The sequence below is a fragment of the Anastrepha ludens genome, chromosome 3, assembly GCF_028408465.1.
Source record: "Anastrepha ludens isolate Willacy chromosome 3, idAnaLude1.1, whole genome shotgun sequence".
Classification (NCBI taxonomy): Eukaryota; Metazoa; Arthropoda; class Insecta; order Diptera; family Tephritidae; genus Anastrepha; species Anastrepha ludens.
In genome coordinates, this window is record NC_071499.1 from 28,816,231 (window position 1) to 28,837,553 (window position 21,323).

General features: G+C 37.2%; 1 protein-coding gene across 5 annotated transcripts in view; it reads right to left on the bottom strand.

Annotated features, from left to right (window-relative positions):
* Positions 1 to 21,323, bottom strand: part of LOC128857269 (uncharacterized) — a 112,448-nt gene that overhangs the window by 65,916 nt on the left and 25,209 nt on the right. For 2 of the 5 annotated variants that reach the window (XM_054092946.1, XM_054092945.1), the window contains exon 2: positions 19,851 to 20,636. The exons of 1 other annotated variant lie outside the window; for it this stretch is intronic. In XM_054092946.1, the coding sequence (XP_053948921.1) occupies positions 19,851 to 20,636 (786 nt within the window). Of the gene's footprint in view, positions 1 to 1,865; positions 2,013 to 19,850; positions 20,637 to 21,323 lie in introns of those variants that run through there. 2 more of the 5 variants (XM_054092951.1, XM_054092956.1) reach the window with 2 other exon arrangements.

Below are 21,323 nucleotides of genomic sequence, written 5' to 3' on the forward strand. Positions count from 1 at the left end.
GGACATGTTCTTTAACATCAAAAATACCTGAACGGAATTGAGAGAGAGAGAGAGAATACAAGATATCGATCAGTATTGCCATCTACCATGAAAATAATGGATTTATTTGTTGCCACACTAATATTTTGTCGAGCTAAAACAGCAAGTGGAATTACCTAACTAACGAAATCACATTGTTACAAAAACAAATATAATTATGGTATGTTTACATAGACTGAGTTATCGCCATTTTTGAGCAGAGCACGCAAATTAGCGCTCTTCAAGCAACACTATTTTGTAGATTGTTTTTGCAATGTAGACGAACGACTACTATAATCAAAAATGAAGGCGGGCAAGGGGAAGAAGTAGAAAAAATTGATTTATAAAAAAATATTTAAAATTATTCATTTATTATCGTTACATTTATTGAAAAAAAAAAAAAACAACAATACTAATAATAATTTTAATAATCACAATGTCACAAAGAAGTATCTCAATTTCTCAAATTATAAAGGGTGTTTTTTTTAGAGGTTAGGTTTTCAAGATGAAATAAAACGTATATAATTTAATGTTATGGCCAAGAATTTAGCTTTATTATAAAGATAAGGGTTTTGCCATTATGTTTTAAAAATGATTTCGGGCAAGTGGCCGCCGCGGCTGGCTCGAATAAATTCCAGCCGAGAGGCCCAATTTTCGACCACTTTTTGCAGCAATTGGGGCCGTATGTCAGCAATAACGAGCCGAATATTATCTTCCAAGACGTCAATCGTCTCGGGCTTATCTACGTAGACAAGCGACTTCACATAGCCCCACAAGAAATAGTCCAGTGGTGTTATATCGCACGATCTTGGAGGCCACGCCACAGGTCCACGGCGCGAGATAATGCGCTCACCAAAAGTTTCCTTCAATAAATCGATTGTTGCGTTGGCTGTATGGCATGTAGCGCGGTCTTTATGGAACCAAAGGTCGTCCACATCAACATCATCCAATTCAGGCACGAAAAAGTCATTAATCATGGCTCTATAGCGCTCTCCATTGACTGTAACATTATGGCCGGCTTCATTTTTAAAGAAATATGGACCAATGATTCCCTCTGCCCATAGAGCACACCAAACAGTGACTGTTTGAGGATGTAACGGCGTCTCAGCAATGGCTTGTGGATTATGTTCACTCCAAATGCGACAATTTTGCTTATTGACATACCCATTCAACCAAAAGTGAGCTTCATCGCTGAACAAAATTTTCTTGTGAAAATCGGGATCGGTAGCCATCTCGTTTCGGGCCCTAATTTGCACGATTTGCGAACGTTGTTCAGGTGTAAGTCTATTCATTATGAAATGGCAAACCAAACTGAGCATAAATCAAGTGACAGCTGTCAAAAAGACCATCTACGAAAAAAGTAGTGCCAACTTGAAAACCTAACCTCTAAAAAAAACACCCTTTAGGATAGTTAATCTTTTGTTTGACTGTGGTAATCTAATTACAGTAATATGTTAAAAGTAAACATAATTTGTCTTCTGTAACTCAGACACAAACCACTTATTCGATGATGCACCGGATCAAACGATCCCAAAATCATTCGCTACCTACACGAACATATAATACACTTGACTCTTTCTAACAAACAGCAACAACTTTTCATAATCGTATAATCACCTACGACGACCTATCATTCGTCCCCTCTCAATCCATTCCAACATTCACATTTACTATAGCAATTCTCTTTACTAACAGGCTGTTAAATTTTTCTCTCTCTTTTGTTTTGTTTTTCCTTTCCCCCCATCATTCGTTTGTACAGCTCTTAAAATGGTTAATACAGCAGCTACAATAGCATATCTAACTTGAAATTTAATTTTATCAACAAATTTATTTATCTTTTCACTTACCATATCATCACACATTGCACAAAATGTTGATCGTTATAGCAACTACTTTGTCAAACATTTTTACCCGTCTGCTTCAAACAGAAATTATTCCGCGTCACACAGCATAAAACACAAACTAATGCATTGAATCGACAAAACAGACTGAAGCGCGAAAAAGAAATAACATGAACGAAAATGTGACCCGAGCCGCTGAGAAATTGTACAGCCCGAACATGGACTATGCATATATGTACATACACACAAACACATGTGATTGTTGCGAATACATCGTATAAGGCACGAGATGCCAAATATCCAGCAACATTCTGAGCATGCAAGTATGCGCATACACACATACACACGGAATTGCTCTTTTCAGAGTAACTGATAAACTTAACAGCACTCTGCAGCTCAAGTAATATGTAGTTATATGTACGTTGGCAACATTTGGGTAGTCTGGTTCTCAAAATTTTAAATACAGTGCTGCTAAAATTTACTTACATATATACCCGAATGAGTGGTTTGTATGTGCCATATATATATGTACTGCCCTTTTTAGGAATTCGGGATAACTGTACATTTGCAAATGAGTGAATAGAGACGACTTTTATTTTGTTAAAAGTAGTTGTGGAAAGTATAACATGTGTTGAAGTAAGACGTATTCGAATGACACATTTTTTGGTAGGAAAAAAATTATTATTTCTTTTGAACGTTTTTGATTATAGATATGAGGGCTTGAAGCTTATGTATTCTTCACAGCACAGGAACTAGATTATTCTAGATTATTTTTTGAATAATTGTTTCTGCGCTTGCAATAACGTAGCCTAACTTTTCATTGTAGGTTATAAAATGTTACTCTCTTCCCCCACTTTCCTCTCACTACTCTCTTATATTTCTCTAGATTGAAGTCAAAATTTCAAGGTTCGGTTTGGCCATCCGAAGCAAAATTGTGAGAGTAACTTCGGCTGCCATATCATAGGCTTTTCCGCAGCAGATTTATACCTACTCTTTTCACACACATACACATATCCAGACACCCGTCGAATCAAAGTGCCCACACTCGCCGACGTGTCTCTTTGATGTGAGATACACAAAATTGAGCAAAGCTTATGCCCGTATGGCAACGTAAAAAAACCTGCTTTGTGTCTAAAATTGCGTTTGCTTGTGTTGAAACAATGTTGCCATTCATATGTTTGCATGCATACTTTTACACACATACATGCATACTTTCACACAATTACAGTTTCTCATTGTAGGATAACATTATTTTAAACATGGCTTTTTAATTATTTTAATACAAATATTAATTTTTAGAAGTTCATTTTGTTATTGATTTTAAAATGTACTGTTAGGCAACAACACTGCCAGGATGATAGATTACTAAGTTTGCCCAATAGCTATGGTGAAAAACAAAATTGTAAAGCGAACTTCGGCTACCACGTAAAGGGGGTGATTCGCCGGCCGAATACTGTACGATCATTTCACATGTATTCACGCACATATTTACACATTTGTCAAATCTCTCGTTGTTCAGACATTGTGTTATTTTTTTCGTATCGTAATCCCTTTCCGTTGCCCGTAGGATACACAAAATTGAGCAAAACTTATCGCGTAGGAAACAATTGCGTTCTTTTAGTTATATATTTACACAGTACAACGGTTTGTGTGTGTATGTGTTTGGTTGTATCGACACAATGTTGCCATTGATATTTTTGCTTACACACTTTTTCACACAGTTACTATTTTTCATTGTTTAATAAACCAAAGCCAAAAACCAACAAATGCAAATAGTTCATTTATCTATAATTAACAATATTCAACACTGTTTTTAAGTTATTTTAACAAAAATGAAATTTTTTTAAATTTATTTTGTAAACGATTTTGAAATATACTGTTTGGCAACACTGTGCGGTGAGAGAGCTGAATCAACTGACAAGATTCTACGGAAACAATCCAAAATGCCACGTCAGTCATCTACGATACTACGGAACGGAACGGTGGTGAGAATTTATTTACATGGGGCTCTCTTTAATTTCATAGTGTCAGCTGATACGGGCGTACGTTTACATTGGTGAGTGTAAGCACCATAACTCCTGCTACGTCAGCACAGTGCTCATTTACACAGGGAAACATTTTGTTCGTGGGAGAAGGATGGACAGCGAAGAGAGAGGGGATTTTGTCGCCCATACTAGCAACTCGCTTTGTGCTTCTTATTCGTATTGTCAAACTCAAAGTTGGCTGCAAAACAATTCGTTTTCTTCCTTTGTGGGAGAATACGCTGAGAGCCGGCTAACGACCCGATATTGGACACACCCAAGGCGAATTGAGTACCACAGGTGGCGCCTTCCCAAAGCAGTTACTTCATTTTTCGCAATTTTCACAATTCTGACGCCAGTGCCCTTCCCAATACAAAACTAACGAAAAAACAAATAAACAAAAGTAGGAGAAATTACATGTTTCTACAAATTGAGATTTGTGAGATTTAATATAAATCAAACAAATTAATGAAAACGTGCGTTAAATTGCGAAAGTATAAATGTATATAAAGCCTCCAAATGTGTTTTGTTTTTTGCGCTTTTATGCGGAAGGCGCCGTGGCAAGAGAGTATGAGCGTGTGATTTCTTGTGTTTGGTTGCTTCCATTGCTTTCCCCTACTCGTCCTCTTCACAAAGTAATTCCCCATCCTTTTGTTTATTTATTCATAAGTTTATAAAACACGGCGAATTCGGAAGGTGCAAACATGAGTCCTATCATCCTTGCGTTTACGTCGGTAAACGGCAGGATTCGAAAATCTTTTACTCGTGAGAGCGCTTTCAAAATTTGAATTTTTCTATAACCTTAGTCAGTGATGGCACACCGGAAGAGACATTAATTGGGTGTTTTTTAAACAAAATTGGGAATTATTTTTACGTGAACATACTTTTCTGATGTGCTTTTCACATATTGAGCTAATTTTGAAGCATTAACCTTTGAATGTTTGCCCGCTTCTTTGCTAATCAAACTGATGTCTGTACGAGATAGTTTACCCTGGCGGCCATTGCGCGGCTCATCTTGGTAGAACCAATATTTTTAATGTTTTTTACAATACCCAGTACTGATGGTGGATAGAAATTTAAATTTTGAAATTTCACCACATAACCAAGAACCATTACCTTTTTGAACGTTAAATTTTGAACGGGATTTCGTGTTGCAGAAATCCTTCGGCGAGTGTGTTTTATAAAAAACACGGGTCTACGACTGGTATAAGGCTTTTGCAGACGGTCGAGAAATCGTAGAAGATTTTCCCTGATCGTTCCAAGAGAATTGAGTTCCTTTCAAAAATTCATCGGATGAAGGTGGCTGAAGGCATGCTTTAGCAAGTGACTGCGGACCCAACATTTATCCAGCGCATCAGAACAGGTAATGACACATGGGTATATGAGTTTGACATGCAAACTAGTCAACATGCAACCAGGCGGCCGAATGGCGCTTTTCACATGAGTCGAAAACCACGTCAAAGTCGGTAAAAGTGAAAATCATGCTACTCATTTTCTTTGATTATCATGGTTTTGAGCACTCGGAATTCGTTCCAAATGGTACGGTAAACAAGGAATATTATTTGGAAGTTATGCGACGTTTGCGAGAGAATATGCGTACGAAACGGCCCAATTTGTGGAAAAAAAACTCATGGATTGTGAACACTTTTTTGACCAAAAACTCGACAAATATCATCGAACATATACCGCATTCACCGGATTTAGCCCCCTGTGACTTTTCCTTTTCGCAAAACTTAAATTGCCACTCCGCGGACGTCGCTTTGAGTGGATAGAGAAGGAGAAGTCGCTTAAGGAGCTAAAGAAGATCTCTTCAAACGCGTTTAAAAGGTGATTTGATGACTGGACTAATCGTTGGCATATGTGTATTGTTTCGAATGGAGCATATTTTGAAGGCAACAAAATAAATTTTGATGATTAAACCATTATTTTGCGTTTTATTGAACAATTCCCGGTACTTTTTTGACAGAATGTAAGTAAAGCAGCAAACATAATTATAAAAAGCGGATGTTTCCATTTTATTGCGATTAGTTGGAAGTTTCAACTAAAAATGTATCAATGCATTTTTCAATAAACTTTTTGGACTTTCAAACCAACGATAATAGACAGTATGCAGACTTTTGCTTATCACTGTATTTTGTATACAATCATTTTTAGAAACAAAAAACCAATCACAATGCCTTGGAAGTTTTGCTGCGATCGATATTTAAAGTACATGAGAGGGGGCACGCTAGTTTTCAACTGCATCCACAAGTGGCAGGGAACGCGGAATAACTCCACAAAATGGCGTTTGACACACAAATTCACACCCCCAATCCAAAGCTTTAGCTAATAAGGCCAAATTGAGAAGTATACTCTTCCCTGACTAAGCTCTCGCGTGGACACAGCTGCTTCAAAGTTTATTTACACAGGTTCAACCAGAAGGATCATGGCGAAAAAATTTAGAAGGTCTGGCCAGCATCAGACCGTTAACCGGCTCTCAGCGATTGTGAAGGAATCAGCTCATTGGCTGACGTAACCGAAGGCACGACAGCGGTTTGTTTACAAAAAAAAGTGTGAGATTGTATTGGGATTTACGAAAAAAAATCAAGGCAGCCATTGCTCATTTTACTTCGCTTGCCGTCTGAACAACGACTGTTTGGACGAGTGTAAGAATACGTGTGAAATGAGCAGGTGGAATTCGACTGCCGAATCGCCGACGACATGGCAGCCGAAGTTACTCTCACAATTTCGTCTCGGATGTCCAAACAGAATCTATCAGTTTTGCTCTGCAATAGGAATTGCGCCAATGCGAGGTGGACTGTTGCTCTATCTGCTGAGTGGTGGATTATCAAAGTGTGAGTATTTTTATCTTCATCCCTTTTCTTTCTTCGACTGAAGTTCGGTGTTACGGAGAATACAAAAATAGAATTCGCAAAGTTGCGCCGGCAAAAGTTGCCCTGTAAGAACACGGCCATACGACGCTCACATTGAATTGTGCGCTTGGCACATTTTTCCACCCTTTCGCATTGACGGAGAGCCGTCAATACCAAAGAGAATTTCAAACTGCTGTGAAGCATTCAAATTTGGTGCAATTAGAGACGAACGCACAATTTATATGCAATAAAAATATGTAGAATAGCAACAACAATGGAATACAAGATTACAAACAAAAGGATAAACGAAAGCAATGCCAAGCACCAGAAATTATAAACATATCCATACATACATACACACTTTCTTGCGCGGCGTCATCGGAAATATAAGGCATTTGGAGGTATAGTTATAATTCGTGCTTTCACAATTTTACACGCGGCATTGCGTTTAGTTTTGCTTAATCACACTATTACAAAGTCATTTACTGAATTCTACATGTAATCTCTCCCCCTTTTGTTTGTTTGTTTTGTATTCTTAAGGTGCCTGACGTCTTTCTTCTCAAAATCGCGAAAAAAGTATTCAATTCTGTATTCAATTCGTTTTGACCCGAACAACGACTGATTGGACGAATATGTGAAATGAGCGGGCAGAATTCTACTTCCGGGTACCCGGTAACGTAGCAGGCAAAGTTACTTGCTCAATTTCGTTTGTCACCATAGCTGAAGGCCAAACCTGGTAGTCTATCATCCTAGAGGACGACAATTCCTACTGTGACTTCTTCTTCTTAATTTGTGCGATAACCGCTTATGCGATTTTGGCCGAGTTTAACAAAGCGCGCCAGTCGTTCCTTTCTCGTGCTAACCGGCGCCAGTTGGACACACCAAGTGAAGCCAAGTCCTTCTCCAACTGATATTTCCAACACAGAGGAGGCCTTTATCTTCCTCTGCTACCACCAACTGTTACCGCATCGAATACTTTCAGAGCCGGAGCGTTTGTATCCATTCGGACGGCATGACTTAGCCAATGGAGTCAACGGCTGGAAGAGGTCCTTCCCAATTCTGATGGCGCTGCTGGTATTGAGCAACGTCACCTCGCACAGCCGTATTAGCCCTACTGTGACTACTACAACGGAAACGTTATACAAGATGTTCACCACATATTCTTCACATGATATTCGCGCTTCCATGCTCCAACTGAAAAACTCTACCGAGCCTTTGGAAACGTCCTTCGCCAGGAATATTCGTGCAACATATGCTGCCATGAAAGGAAATGTGGAACGCGGCATGCGACTTGGTGGCCGAGACTATGAAATCGATGAGGATGCAGCAGCGGCGGCTAATTAGCTTACCTCTTCCGCGATGTAATACTTGATTGTAGTTCTGTGTGGAGAGGAGATTGGAATAAACAGACTTAGTCTGTGAAGAGTGTTCATCGCGCGCTCAGGCCAACTTCTGGCTTACATAACCGTCCTACCGAACGCTCTATTCGGCAACTCAGCGACAAAATTGAGAATAATTTTACATTATTGCGGCTGTAAATGAGAAATTTTCCAATGACCCGAAATAATCGATTCGGTGCTGATATCGGCCGGCCGATCTTCCTAAGTGTCATAATTTTAGTCGTTGGGCTCTTGAAAAACTCGCCAAAAATCCGCACTTTGGGACCCGAATTTTATTTAGCAACGAGGCCCCTTTTGGCTTAATGGCTACATCAATAAGCAAAATTGCCGTATTTGAGCTGAAGAGCAACCCGAAGTCATTCAAGAACAGTCATTACGTCCATTGAAAACAACCGTTTGGCTGCAGGAATCATCGGCCCATATTTCTTCAAAGAGAAGGCTGGCGCCAATGTAACAGTGAATGGCGAAAGCTATCGCGCCACGATAAACCCCTTTTCGAAGCCGGAAATTGAAGCCCGTGATCTCCACAACATTTGGTTCCAAGAAAACGGCGTTACTTGCCATACAGTCCGTAATACAATGGCTAAATTTGCTAATGAAGGCTCTGTAAGTATGCCACTAAGCCCTGAACCCTTTCTAGATGTCAATTCCGCATCGATTCAACTATGGATTGTCGACTTCATGCGGTCTACCCATAGAGGACGTTGGTCTGAGTTGAACTCATGCAGAGTACCCAAGTGCTTTGTGAAAGAACCAAACAGGAAAATGGCGACCTTCCTCTTAAATCTCAACAGAAAGGACCTGAGAGTACTGGTGGGTATAATCCCAGGGCATATGGCTGCCATGGGGGTCGTAGACAACCCGATATGCCTGTCCTGTCTTGAGGGTGACGACACTACAGAGCATTTTCTCTGTACCTGTCCGGCGTTTTCCAGAATCAGACTTAGGATACTGGGTTGCGATATACTGAGTATTGATAAAACTCATACTCTTCCTCTTCCAGATGTCTTAAGATTTATCAATGAATCCAAGAGATTTGTGGAAGAGTGGCCTCAAACTAATTTATCCGTCTAACCTTTTTATTTTTCCTAACACTATTCTTTGTACTGAAATCTATCCGGGTGTAGTACAATGGTCTCTTGTCCAACTACCCACAAATCTAATCTAATCTAATATAATCCCAGAAGTTACCGTGCCTCGCCTGCAATACACGGATCCGTAATAAAAAAGCCGATATATTCTCAATTTCTTACGTGTGTCCATAGACACTTTGGTCTGTGATTGTTTTTTTATAAAATGTGATATGAGATTTCACATGCGTATTGCTGCCATAATTTCTGTAACCTCAGTAGACATCGTTTATGGATTTCTCCCAAATGTCAATTACTAGCAGGCATAATTGAACAAACCAAAAACACTAAAATATTCTACCAAACCAATTTCTATGAAGAAAAATCCTCCAGACCAGTCTTGACAACTCTTTGTCAATTTTGCAGCTAATCTTCCATATGTGAACGGGTAGTTTAATTTTTGTGGATTTATTATCATTCTTTGGATATGTGAACGAGTATTGCCCTGGGACACAAACCACTTAACTTATGTACACATATAAAGGGTGATTTTTTAGCTATTATCTTTTTAAACAGATGGTTTAAACAGCTGACGCACGTTTCGTGTTTTGTTTCACTTTCAAACATCTTCAGTTTGGTCTATAATTAAACCATGAATCGTCTTACAAACGAACAACGCTTGCAAATCATTGAATTTTATTAAAAAAATTCGTGTTCTGGTAAGAAAGTTTAAAGTCCAAAAATTGTGTTCAGCGACGAACCTCATTTTTGGATCAATGGGTACGTAAATAAGCAGAATTGTCGATTTTGAACTGAAGATCAGCCAGAAGAATGGGAAGAGCTACCAATGTATACAGAAAAGGTCACAGTTTGGTGCGGTTTATGGGCTGGAGGTATCATTGGACCGTAGTTCTTCAAAGATGCTGCGAATCGTAACGTAACTGTGAATGGTGAGCGCTACCGTGAAATGATACCCAATTTTTTTTTGCCCAAAATGCAAGAGCTTGACTTGCACGACATGTGGTTTCAGCCAGACGATGCCACATGCCACATTGGACTAAGCGGATGGACCATTTGAAGCGCAGTCGCGGTCAACATTTGCATGAAATAATCTTCAAACATTAAATTATTTGGACTGTACTATCGATTTAAATAAAACTTTCATGCATTTTTCTGAATTTTACGTGTGTTTTTTTGAAAAACTTTCCTATAGCTCTTAAAAAATCACCCTTTATATTTCCCACGCGATCGAAATTTCGATAAACACACGTATTCACATCTCTACTATAGCCATCTCTTTCTTACAGTCCATGATGCCATCGCCATCATACCAAAATAACATTATTCATATCATAAAATTCCACCCTTCAGAGAACTCATTCTGTTATACATATGTATGTATACTTTTCTCTGGCGTACTCTCAAATTGTTGGTGTTTTCCTTTGCTTTTTTCTTTCTATTCGGTTATGCTGCCTTGGAATGTGGTCGCACATGGTACAAAATATAATACGCGTTTGCATTCAAATATGTATTTGTATTTCTATTGCACTTACTACATTTTCTTCACACCCAACAAAATTACTATTTTTAATAATTTGGTGAATAACTGCTTCTGGTCTGTTTACTTTAACCAGCCTTCAATTTTTTGCCTCACTCCTAAAGCCAATATGCGAATTTTCTGAGCAGAAAGAGACTGGCGAAGCAGAAACGAAATTCAATAAACAGCACAGAGCGAATAGCACGCATTCAGCGATACACACATCCACACACACACACGCACATATATTCCAACGAGAATAGTGTGTGGCCAAATATTCTATATATGCATGCATATATGAGTTTCAGTTTTGGTCTCGGCTAAACATCGAGTGGAATACAGTGGTCACACAATTATTCGTACACCCTGCGTAGTACGTAGCGAATTTTAGTTTTGCGCAAAATATTTGCTGTGAAAATATATTTCTTTTGGGTCACTGTAAGAATGTTACTCTCGTGATGAATTGCCGCAAACAAAACTCCCGTTATTTCAACTCACACTGAGGTGTTCCAAGGAAAGCGGGCAGACGTAGGCCAATTGCTGGAAAACATTTATTCGTACACTTTCAGCTCATGATATTGTTGCTGCAAAAGTAACAGTAAAAATCATTTGTGTTTTTACTAATACTGCTGAGAACGAAACAAGATTGGTTTTTTTTTTAATTTTTCTCGCCGATTCAGTTGCAGTTGCGCGCAATATCTCGATTGAAGGTGACCAAATGAGACGACGTGCGGATTAACCATTAGAAATGCGTAAAATTGTTATTAAATTGTACTTGGAAAACAAGTATCTTCGCGAAATCGCCAAAACAATTGGCAAATCGCATTCCACGGTGTAAAGTGTTATTGTTAATTACGTTAATACTGGTAAATTGGAACTAATCACCATGAAGTCGGAAGGCGAAATATATTGACTCCATGTGAGGAACGCAAGAAAGTAACATCAGTCGCGCAAAATCCAAAAATAACCTCCACGAAGCTATGCCCAAATATTCAAGAGTCTTTGCATAAACAAGTAAGCCCACAAACAGTTTGTAATTGTCTGCAAAACGCTGATTATCATAGCAGACTTTTCAGATATATGTAAACAGAAAGAAGAGATTGAAGTTCGTCAAACGCTATATAAATCAGCCAGACTATTTTTGGGAAAACGTCATATTCAGTGATGAGTCGAAATTTAATGTTTCCGCATCAGATGGGCCTCCAAAAGTTTGGCGCAAAGAAAATACAGAACAGAATAAAAAAAATCGTATTCCAACGGTTAAGCATGGAGGAGGAAATGCCGTCGTTTGGGGGTGCATAGTTGCATTTGAAACCAATGTATAGATAAAAAGTATGCACCGACGTTTCGAAGCAGTTATAAAAGCTAGATGCGGCCAAAAGAAGTCCTGAATGCTTGCTTTTTCTAGTTTTTTGTAATAAAATGTTCTTTATATGGCTATGAACGAATAATATTTTTGCATAAAATTGTGCTTTATTTCCTCATTAAGTCAAGTTTTTTAATTCTAATATAGAAATGAATTTGGAAGTTTTTATTCCTTAAATATTGAATAAATGCGTTATTTTTTACGAATATATCCAAATTTTGTTCTTTTGTATAAATCTTGCTAAGTATCAGGTGTATCTGTTTATAAACTGTGAGTGTACGAATAAATTGTGTGACCACTGTAAATGACAGAAGACTATTGTTGAACAATCTTCGAAGGCATTGGTAATGGGGTAAGATTTGCTATTAACTTACAGGGTTGAGTTAAGTTTGACAGCATATTTCACGGAATTTATGAATTTACTTAAATCCAAAACTTTTAAGCCGACAAGTTTTATGATCCAGATCATTATTTCAAGATAGTAAAACGAGAGTCTCTACCCATTCGGAGTTTAAAAACTTATTACAGTTGATAATATTATATCAATTGCTTAGAAAGAAAAGCCATAAGTAGAAATATATGCCGCTCATTTCAGTTCTCACATAATCAGTTTTGACTGTATATTTAAAATCTTTAGTTTCGGTAACGAAGTCGGTTTCAACTAAAATTTCGATTCACTTAAATACTAATGGAACTGAATAACTGAAGGTGATTTCTAATGAGGCCCTGGTTATGCCGAATTTTTGTATGTCGAACACCGTGCAATTGTTGTTGCACCGAACACGAAGAGAGAGAGTACGCCGACTATCAGAGCGAACAAAATTTGTGTAAATTAAGACACAGAGACATTTGGAAGGGAGACACTGGAAATTTTATTTTGAAGTTTTATTTGTGGTCACACGGGCAAAATCGTTTATAATCGTAAGTAAAAAACCTTTATAGTAAATTATTATAAATTGACATCGTTGATTTCCTCCATTTGATTGGAAACCGACACACAACTCAGAACATTCTCTCACCAAAGAAGAAAACGAATGAAGCAACTGTCAAACATTGTTTTGCAGCGAACTTTAAGTTTACGAATGAAAACACAAAGCGGGGTACCAGTACGAGAGACAAAACTGCCTCTCTCTCTTCCCCGTTCGTCCTTCTCCCACGAACAAAATTTTGCTTGTGTATATCGGCACTTTATCCCTGTCCCACCAGACAGACGTAAAAACGGTGTTGCTATACACAAAATGTATTGAAGATCATAAACGAAAAAGCACCAACAAAAAAATATTGTGATCTAGCGCGACTACAGTTTTGAAGCTCCAATAATATTTCCATAAATGTTACGTCTTTTCTTCTTTCTAAATTTACCAAAATAAAACATTTTCTGCATACTCGTCTGCCATGTGCTTATTTCGTTATCAATTTTCCACTATTTTTCTGACACTTCACTATACTAATAGCAAAGAAAAACAATGCTCAAACTAAACTTCGGGTTAACAGAATACAACTCTGTAAGAAACTCAGTATAACCCCCCACATCAAACAGACATTTACATTTCGTGTTCGCCGAACAAATGTCATCCAGCATAACCACGGCCTGAGTGATTTCCAGTAAAATGATTCTGCTCGGCAATACGAAGATGTTTAGAGAGAAACTCTACTTAACAGAGCTTAGGTAAATGTACCTCTACTGCTAGCGCGCATTCTCACTCCTCCCTTTTAGAAAAAGAGTTGCCATAAACATATTTTATAAAGCTTAAAATAATGAAAGGACTTTGAGTATTCCTATAACGGTTGATTTTAACAGCCAATGGCGAAACCGAGCCATATGTAGATCAAAATACTCATGTTAAATTTCAATTTCAATCGGTTGGCGGGCAATTTGTGGGAATGAATGTTTGTATGTAGATAAATACAGTATTTTCTGCATATAAATAATGTATCCCTAACGGATACAAGAATAAATAAAACTATTAATTTTACATTTAGTTTATATAAGCGATATGGATTTTCAATGTCAGCCAAACTGGACTAAAAAGCGCTACCTAACGGTATATATGATATGAATTTTTAATATGGGCCAAATGGGATCATAAGTATGAATTAAAGATTATCCAGATCCATGGCCACTTAGGGGTCAAAACGCAGTTGTTGCATGGCTGCAATCATACATTAAAATTTTTTCGCAATCAGGTTAACGTTGTAGGGGTGTATACCGTACAAACAGACAAACAAACAATAATTTGTATGCACTAAATTAAATTAAATTTACAGAAATACATATGTATGTGCACTTGTTTGCAACAGAGACAAATTTGTGTTTAAAAAATCACCCAGCTTCCTCGTATTTCCAATAACACTTATTTCCTCTTTCCATTGATCTGGCAGCCTCGATCAACCATGACAACATCACAAAAGAAGTGAGGCACAATTAACGAGATCGTGAACAATCATTACATTTGTTGGCAAGCCCGACAAGAATCACCATCAAAATAGTGACTATCTCAACAACGCCTCATAAAATATACACATACATACATATGAATGTATACACATATCTTGTGTCGTGCTGCCCTAAGAGCGGCATTACAGTATGTTAACAGCATTGGTTTGCAAAAACTCTCATCAATAAAATAGATGTATACATATAAATAGATATGTATATACGTGGATACGACGTACGCACATCGTTCAATATCATAGGATTCTTGGTACCACAGCTCGGCTTCTTTGCATGAGAAATGTGTGTAGACACATACATACATATACACCTCTTGCTATGACTTGTAGGAGGGGAAAGATGTTGCATGCATGTATTTTTATTTTTGTATGTAAATACAGTGGCAGAGTAAAGTCGACATATCCCATTGAAAAGCGAGGTTTGGAGATTTCTGTGAACATTGTATCATTAGAATATATTCCAAACAAATCCAATCTAACAACAAACAATAAATTTTAACAAAAAAATTTTAATCCAAAAATATTTATTAACCAAAACAAACAAAATTCATTTTCCGAACACAGAAAAGTCTGCATACTTTGTAAAAAGAATGTGTTTCACTTAAAAGGAAATAAAAAGACAACAGAATTAATACTTGGTGGGTGCGCCACGACTTTCTAGAACAGCATTTAATCTATTTTGCGTGGAATTTACCAATACTTTTGTGTAATTATTCGAAATTAAATTCCACTCTTCAAGTAAAGCATTTTTGAGGTCCTGTTTATTTTTAATTGTCCTTTTCCTAATGCCACGATCCAATTCATCCCATAAATTCTCTATGGGGCTCAAATCCGGCGACTGGGGTGGGGAATGAAGTTGATGGGGCACATTATATAGTAGCCATTCTTTGACAACACCAGCGGTATGTTTTGGGTCGTTATCTTGCTGAAACTACCAACCCGCTGTAAGACCCAGTTTACTCGCGGATTATCTTTGAGAATGTCCAAATATACCATGCGATCCATATTAATATCAATTAATGTTAAATTACCCACCCCAGCTGCTGACCTGCAGCCCCAAACCATTATGGAGCCACCACCGTGCTTCACCGTAGGAAGCAAGTTTTTGGGCAATAATGCTTCATTATTTCGACGCCATACTTTTTGTTTGCCATCATAGCCAAACAAGTTGAACTTGTTAGCTTAGCCCAAAAATCTTCGTATGCATCAATATATTTCTTAGCAAATTCGACTCGTTTCTCCATATTTATTTTGCTGATGAATGGCTTCTTTCGAGGCACACGGTTGTGGATTCCATTGCTTCTCAATAAATGTCTCACCGTTTCTGGATCCAATTAAGCAATATCCTGATTTTTCAGGGTTTTTGCAATTTCTATTGCTGTTATTCTTGGATTTTCTTGCACGTCTCACAATATTTTTCGCTTAGCACGAGGAGTCAGTTTAGGTGGGCGACCACTTCTTGGTTTGTTTTCTACACTATTAGTGTGATTATATTTCCGAATAATTCTTTGAATGCTTGATTTTGGATGTCCGACCAGTTCTCCAATCTCTCTTAAAGATTTTTTTTCCTTATAATATTTCACAATTAGCCCACGTACTTTAACACAGATTTCTTTACCCATTTTGGTTAAATTAACACAGCTACAATATTAATATCGAAGAACTAAACTTCTTTCTAACTAACGGTATCTAGTAAAGACGCCTGAAGTGATTGGTAGCACTGTTTGAGTACAGAACTGCATTTTGTGTACTCCACTAGAAAGCCGTATGCAGACTTTTCTGTATTTGGAAAATGAATTTTGTTTGTTTTTGTTAATAAATATTTTTGGATTAAAATTTTTTTGTTAAAATTTATTGTTTGTTGTTAGATTGGATTTGTTTGGAATACATTCTAATGCTACAATGTTCACAGAAATCTCCAAACCTCGCTTTTCAATGGGGTATGTAGACTTTACTGTGCCACTGTATGTACATATGTACGAAGGTAATGAGGCCAATTTCAGGTTTGTGAGAATTTTAGGACTGACGCTCATGTAATATATTCCTACTGGAAAAAAATCAATGTGAGCAGAGAGCACGGAGTTTATTGCTGTGCTATGATTTAAGGTTATAAAATATCAAGAATGATATAAACAAGATTGCGCCCATCAGAGCGTACGTGTCGTCACGTTTGCTGAGTTGTGCAGTATTGCCAACCATTTGCTCTTCGCAATAAATTTAGTGCTTTTTTATACCGAAAATGCGAAAATTTTGAAGTTTCGTGTTTGTTTCTTTTTGCGTTTAATTTAAAGCTACCGAATGCTTCAATGCTATCACTAGTAAAATGCTTCATACATATAAAGCTCGTTTTTCGATTGAAGGCATTTCCTCGCCGGCAGAAATGCATCCACTGTTTGCAGAGCGCCTCATCCTTTGGAAATATAATATAAAAAAGCTTATATCACACGCTTTATTGAGGTTCTTACTAGCACAATTTTTCACTGCACATTTCATGTTTTCTTATTTTTCACTTATACGAGTACACTTTCACGAAATATCTTATTTTTGCGTAAATATTCACTAAAACGTTTGTTACCGTTTGTTCTTATTAACGCACATTTCAAATAAGAAACGAATATTCATAAACATCAACAATAACCGCAATCATGGGCAATGTGACCAGATCTCTGAGAAGATTTTAGTGCTAATGAAAATTTTTTTACTCTTATAAAATTTGATAATTTGAAAGTGCAAATTTAATTTTTGGCTCCATTTAAGGTTATGCAAAAATATTATTTGCCCCGCTCCCAACTCTTCTTAAGATTGAAAACCCTTTTACACATTTTAAAAAGCCTTTGAATTTATTGAATGCGAATTAAAACCTTAGAGGTGTAATTGTTTCTTCCGGTCATAAATCTTTAGTGAGACATAGGACATTAAGAGTTGTATTCATTGTAAAAATAAGCCACAAACTACCAGAAAATACTAAAGAAACCATACTGACATTTTTACAAAAAGAGTACCTTATCTAGTTACATAACTTCAAATATAGCAAAAAAGCCGTTCCCTTAACAAAAGAGTCTCGTTTAAGAAAAACCTCATAAATTAAATTGTACATAAGCATGACATATTTATTTAAAAAAACCCACATTTTAAAGACAATTTGTCACGCTTACAAAGTTCTTTAAGTGATTCAATAAAAATTTGTTGGGTTATTTTCTTTGAATGGGCATTTTAATGCGTTTTTATATCCAAAGCTAGGCAACACTGCAGTAGCGAGAGAGAGATTTGACTGCCGAAAGCAGAAGAACACCAACAACACCTGCACTCGCGGGCAATGCCACCAGATGTTAAAAAAAAGTAAAGCTAAATAAAACTGAGTGAATTATTTAAATAATTATTAAAAAATGCATATTTTACAAAATTATAAACATGACATTTTAATTAGAACAACTAGAAAAATGTCATGAAGAAAGAACTAAAACTCCGAGACACAAAATAATAAAAATAACAAAAAAAAAATCATAAATCAAGTTACGAAAATGGTAATCTGGCCATACTGGAGCTAAAATCACGTAACTAGTTGTCAAATTCGCTGAGCGCAAAGTAACGGGACCACGATGGGCGCCATCTCATTATTCTTTGCATCATGATAAAATATGATGACAAGATGTTATTTTAATCTCTCGAGAGATTAAATGCTTCTGCGCATATTCCAACCACCTTCAGTTTGTGCTCTAAAGTACAATACAATATACATACTTCTTCTTCTTAATTGGCGCGATAACCGCTTACGCGATTTTGGCCGAGCTTAACAAATCGCCAATTGAAGCCAAGTCCTTTTCCACCTGATCTTTCCAACGCAGAGGAGGGCTTCCTCTTCACCTGCTACCACCAGCTGGTACTTTCAAAGCCGGAGCGTTTGTATCCATTCGGACGACATGACCCAGCCAACGTAGCCGCTGGATCTTTATTCGCGTGAATAAAGCTCATACAGCTCATCGTTCCATCGTCTGCGATATTCGCCGTTGCCAACGTGCAAAGATTCCAAAATCTTCCGCAGAATCTTTCTCTCAAACACTCCAAGCGTCGCTTCATCGGATGTTGTCATCGTCCAAGCTTCTGCGCCATACGTTAGAACGGGCATAATGAGAGCCTTGTAGAGTGTTAGTTTTGTTCGTCGAGAGAGGACTTTACTGCTCAGTTATATATACATACACACATAAGTAATTCCAATACAATTTGGAACGAATATCGTCCGAAGTCGATCGAAGACATCGATAAAGACGAAGTGCAATTTAATAGAACAATTTCTGTACTTCTGTTCTGTGCGAGTATTCATCAAATCACTTTAAATCGGAAAGGTTGCTGCCTTTCACTTTACCGTTTTAATTATACTTTTCTCTCAAATATATTTTGAGGGAATTTCAATATCTTGGGAAAACGTATATTAAAAACCGGAAACGTATTTTAAATATTAAATATGAGTAATAATTATGACTTTCTGGAAAAGGAAATCATAAGAATGTACGCCAAGAAAACCATAAGGGCCATCAACTTCCGGTCGGAGAGTGTTAAAGTACGGTTTACCGTTCTGTAGTCAACAACAATAAAACTGTTGCTATAAATAAAAAAATGCAGAAAATTTTAATAAGTGTTTAGAGTGGGGAAAGAACGTGAAAAATATCAACAAAAGATTTTACGGATAGGAGCTGTGGATCCGCATTAAGAGGCTTCATATCCAAACTACCGATTCGTAATTCATTCAGACAGTATTATAGCCAAACCATTCAAGGTAATGCTAATGATCGCATTTGTTGGGAATTTACACGAAAAAAAGAGGTTGTCTGTTAAGTCGGTTTACTGACGATAGTTTAACGTGGCAACGTCATAAGAATATACTGATGGAATGAAAATGAATCAAAAGAAAATTTTAATTTTATTTTATTGTTTGATAGATACTTTGTATGGATATAGAGAAGGAGGTAAATGGAATCGCAATGGAATAGATCAAGTTACATTTACACAAACGTGAAAAATTACGCAACATTTATCAAATTCATGAAAGATATGTTCAATTTCAATAGTGCATCAGACGTTAATAAGTCAACAACAACACTAAGAGGCACCATCATCGATTTGACTTTTTCAAGACACATTATACTCGAAACACTCCCTTTCATTTCCACTTTTCCTATCATCGTCCTATTCTCAACAGAGAAATGGTTCATTACCATGCACACAGAAAGAATCCATATGCAAATATCATACAAATATGTGAATTTATAGTAATGTGATATTTAATTTCTTACTATTTGTGTTATTGGTTCTGCAAATGGCGTCGCAGAGGTAGATGCAACAGCTTCTTGAAACTCCATGAGAACAAAAATTGCCGAAAAGAGTGGCTCCTTTGCGAGATTGACACGCTCATCTGGTTGGTCTTCAGTAGTGGTAGATTGTTGCGCGTGTTGTCGCTGACATCTAGGTTGGACATTGTTCGACTCTTCCCCTGAACGAGATGAAGATGTAGTTGTCGCTTCAAGAGAATCACCGGCAATAGCCAAGTTAGCAGCTTGGCGTAATCTGTTGTTTCGATCTCTTACATTACGTGCTTTTCTTGCAGCTGCTTTCTGTGCAGGAGTCATGGATGCAGCAATCCGCTGTCTGTACTCACGTTGTATTTGTGCCTGTGTTTTTCGAGCCTTTGCAATTGGCTTCGCCAAATGGCGTTCCGCTGAACGAGATGAAGATGTAGTTGTCGCTTCAAGAGAACCACTGGCAATAGCCAAGTTAGCAGCTTGGCGTAATCTGTTGTTTCGATCTCTTACATTACGTGCTTTTCTTGCAGCTGCTTTCTGTGCAGGACTTTTGGATGCAGCAATCCGTTGTCTGTACTCACGTTGTATTTGTGCCCTTGTTTTTTTTTTAGCAGCGATTATTGGCTTCGCAAAAAGCGTTGCTAAAGTAGATGATGCAACATCTTGAAACTCCATGGATTCACTCATCGAAAGTAGCGGCTCATTCTTGACATACTCTGGTTCGTCCGGTTGTTTTTCCATGGTGCGATTGTAAGCGGTTCTGCAAAATGAATCGTCGTTCTAAACAATTTAGAAAAATTTTTCATAAAATTCTTCGTTCCGAAAATCATTTTAATTTACAAAACACTTTAATAAAATATTGTTTCAATTTCTACTCGACTGTGAAAATTTAATTTTTGATTTTATTATTTTATTTTAATAATACATTTTGTATTAAAATTATTTCTTTCAGCAAGTAAACTGAATAAAAGTAAAGGAAACATCAAAATTTTTGTAACTCTAGCTTTTAAAAAGCCCTCCTCCATGTGTTCGATATACTATGAGAAAATTGTTCCCTTTGACGGCTGGCTGGTCCAACCTATCATTTCAGACTTGTTGTTGTGACATGTGAAATCATAGCTACGCTCGATAATTATTTCAATCGCCATTGATTTTTTACTCATCGTGAAATACTTCTGTTAACTTATTGTTGTATAGTTTTGTCAATATTGCATAACCTACAAACGCTGCACTAGTGGGCCGATGTTATTTATTTAAATGATGAAAGCACGAATATTCGACAATATATCACTGAACATATATTTATGGTAATATCGAAAGAATCATTACCTTTATCGCCGTAATTATCGTTGCTAATAAACAATTGACACCACATTCACTTTTCACTTCACTTCAAAATTAACGAAAACGTGTACATGTATATGCGCGCTTCGAATTAGTCTAGTATTATCAGAGACATTTTGGGCT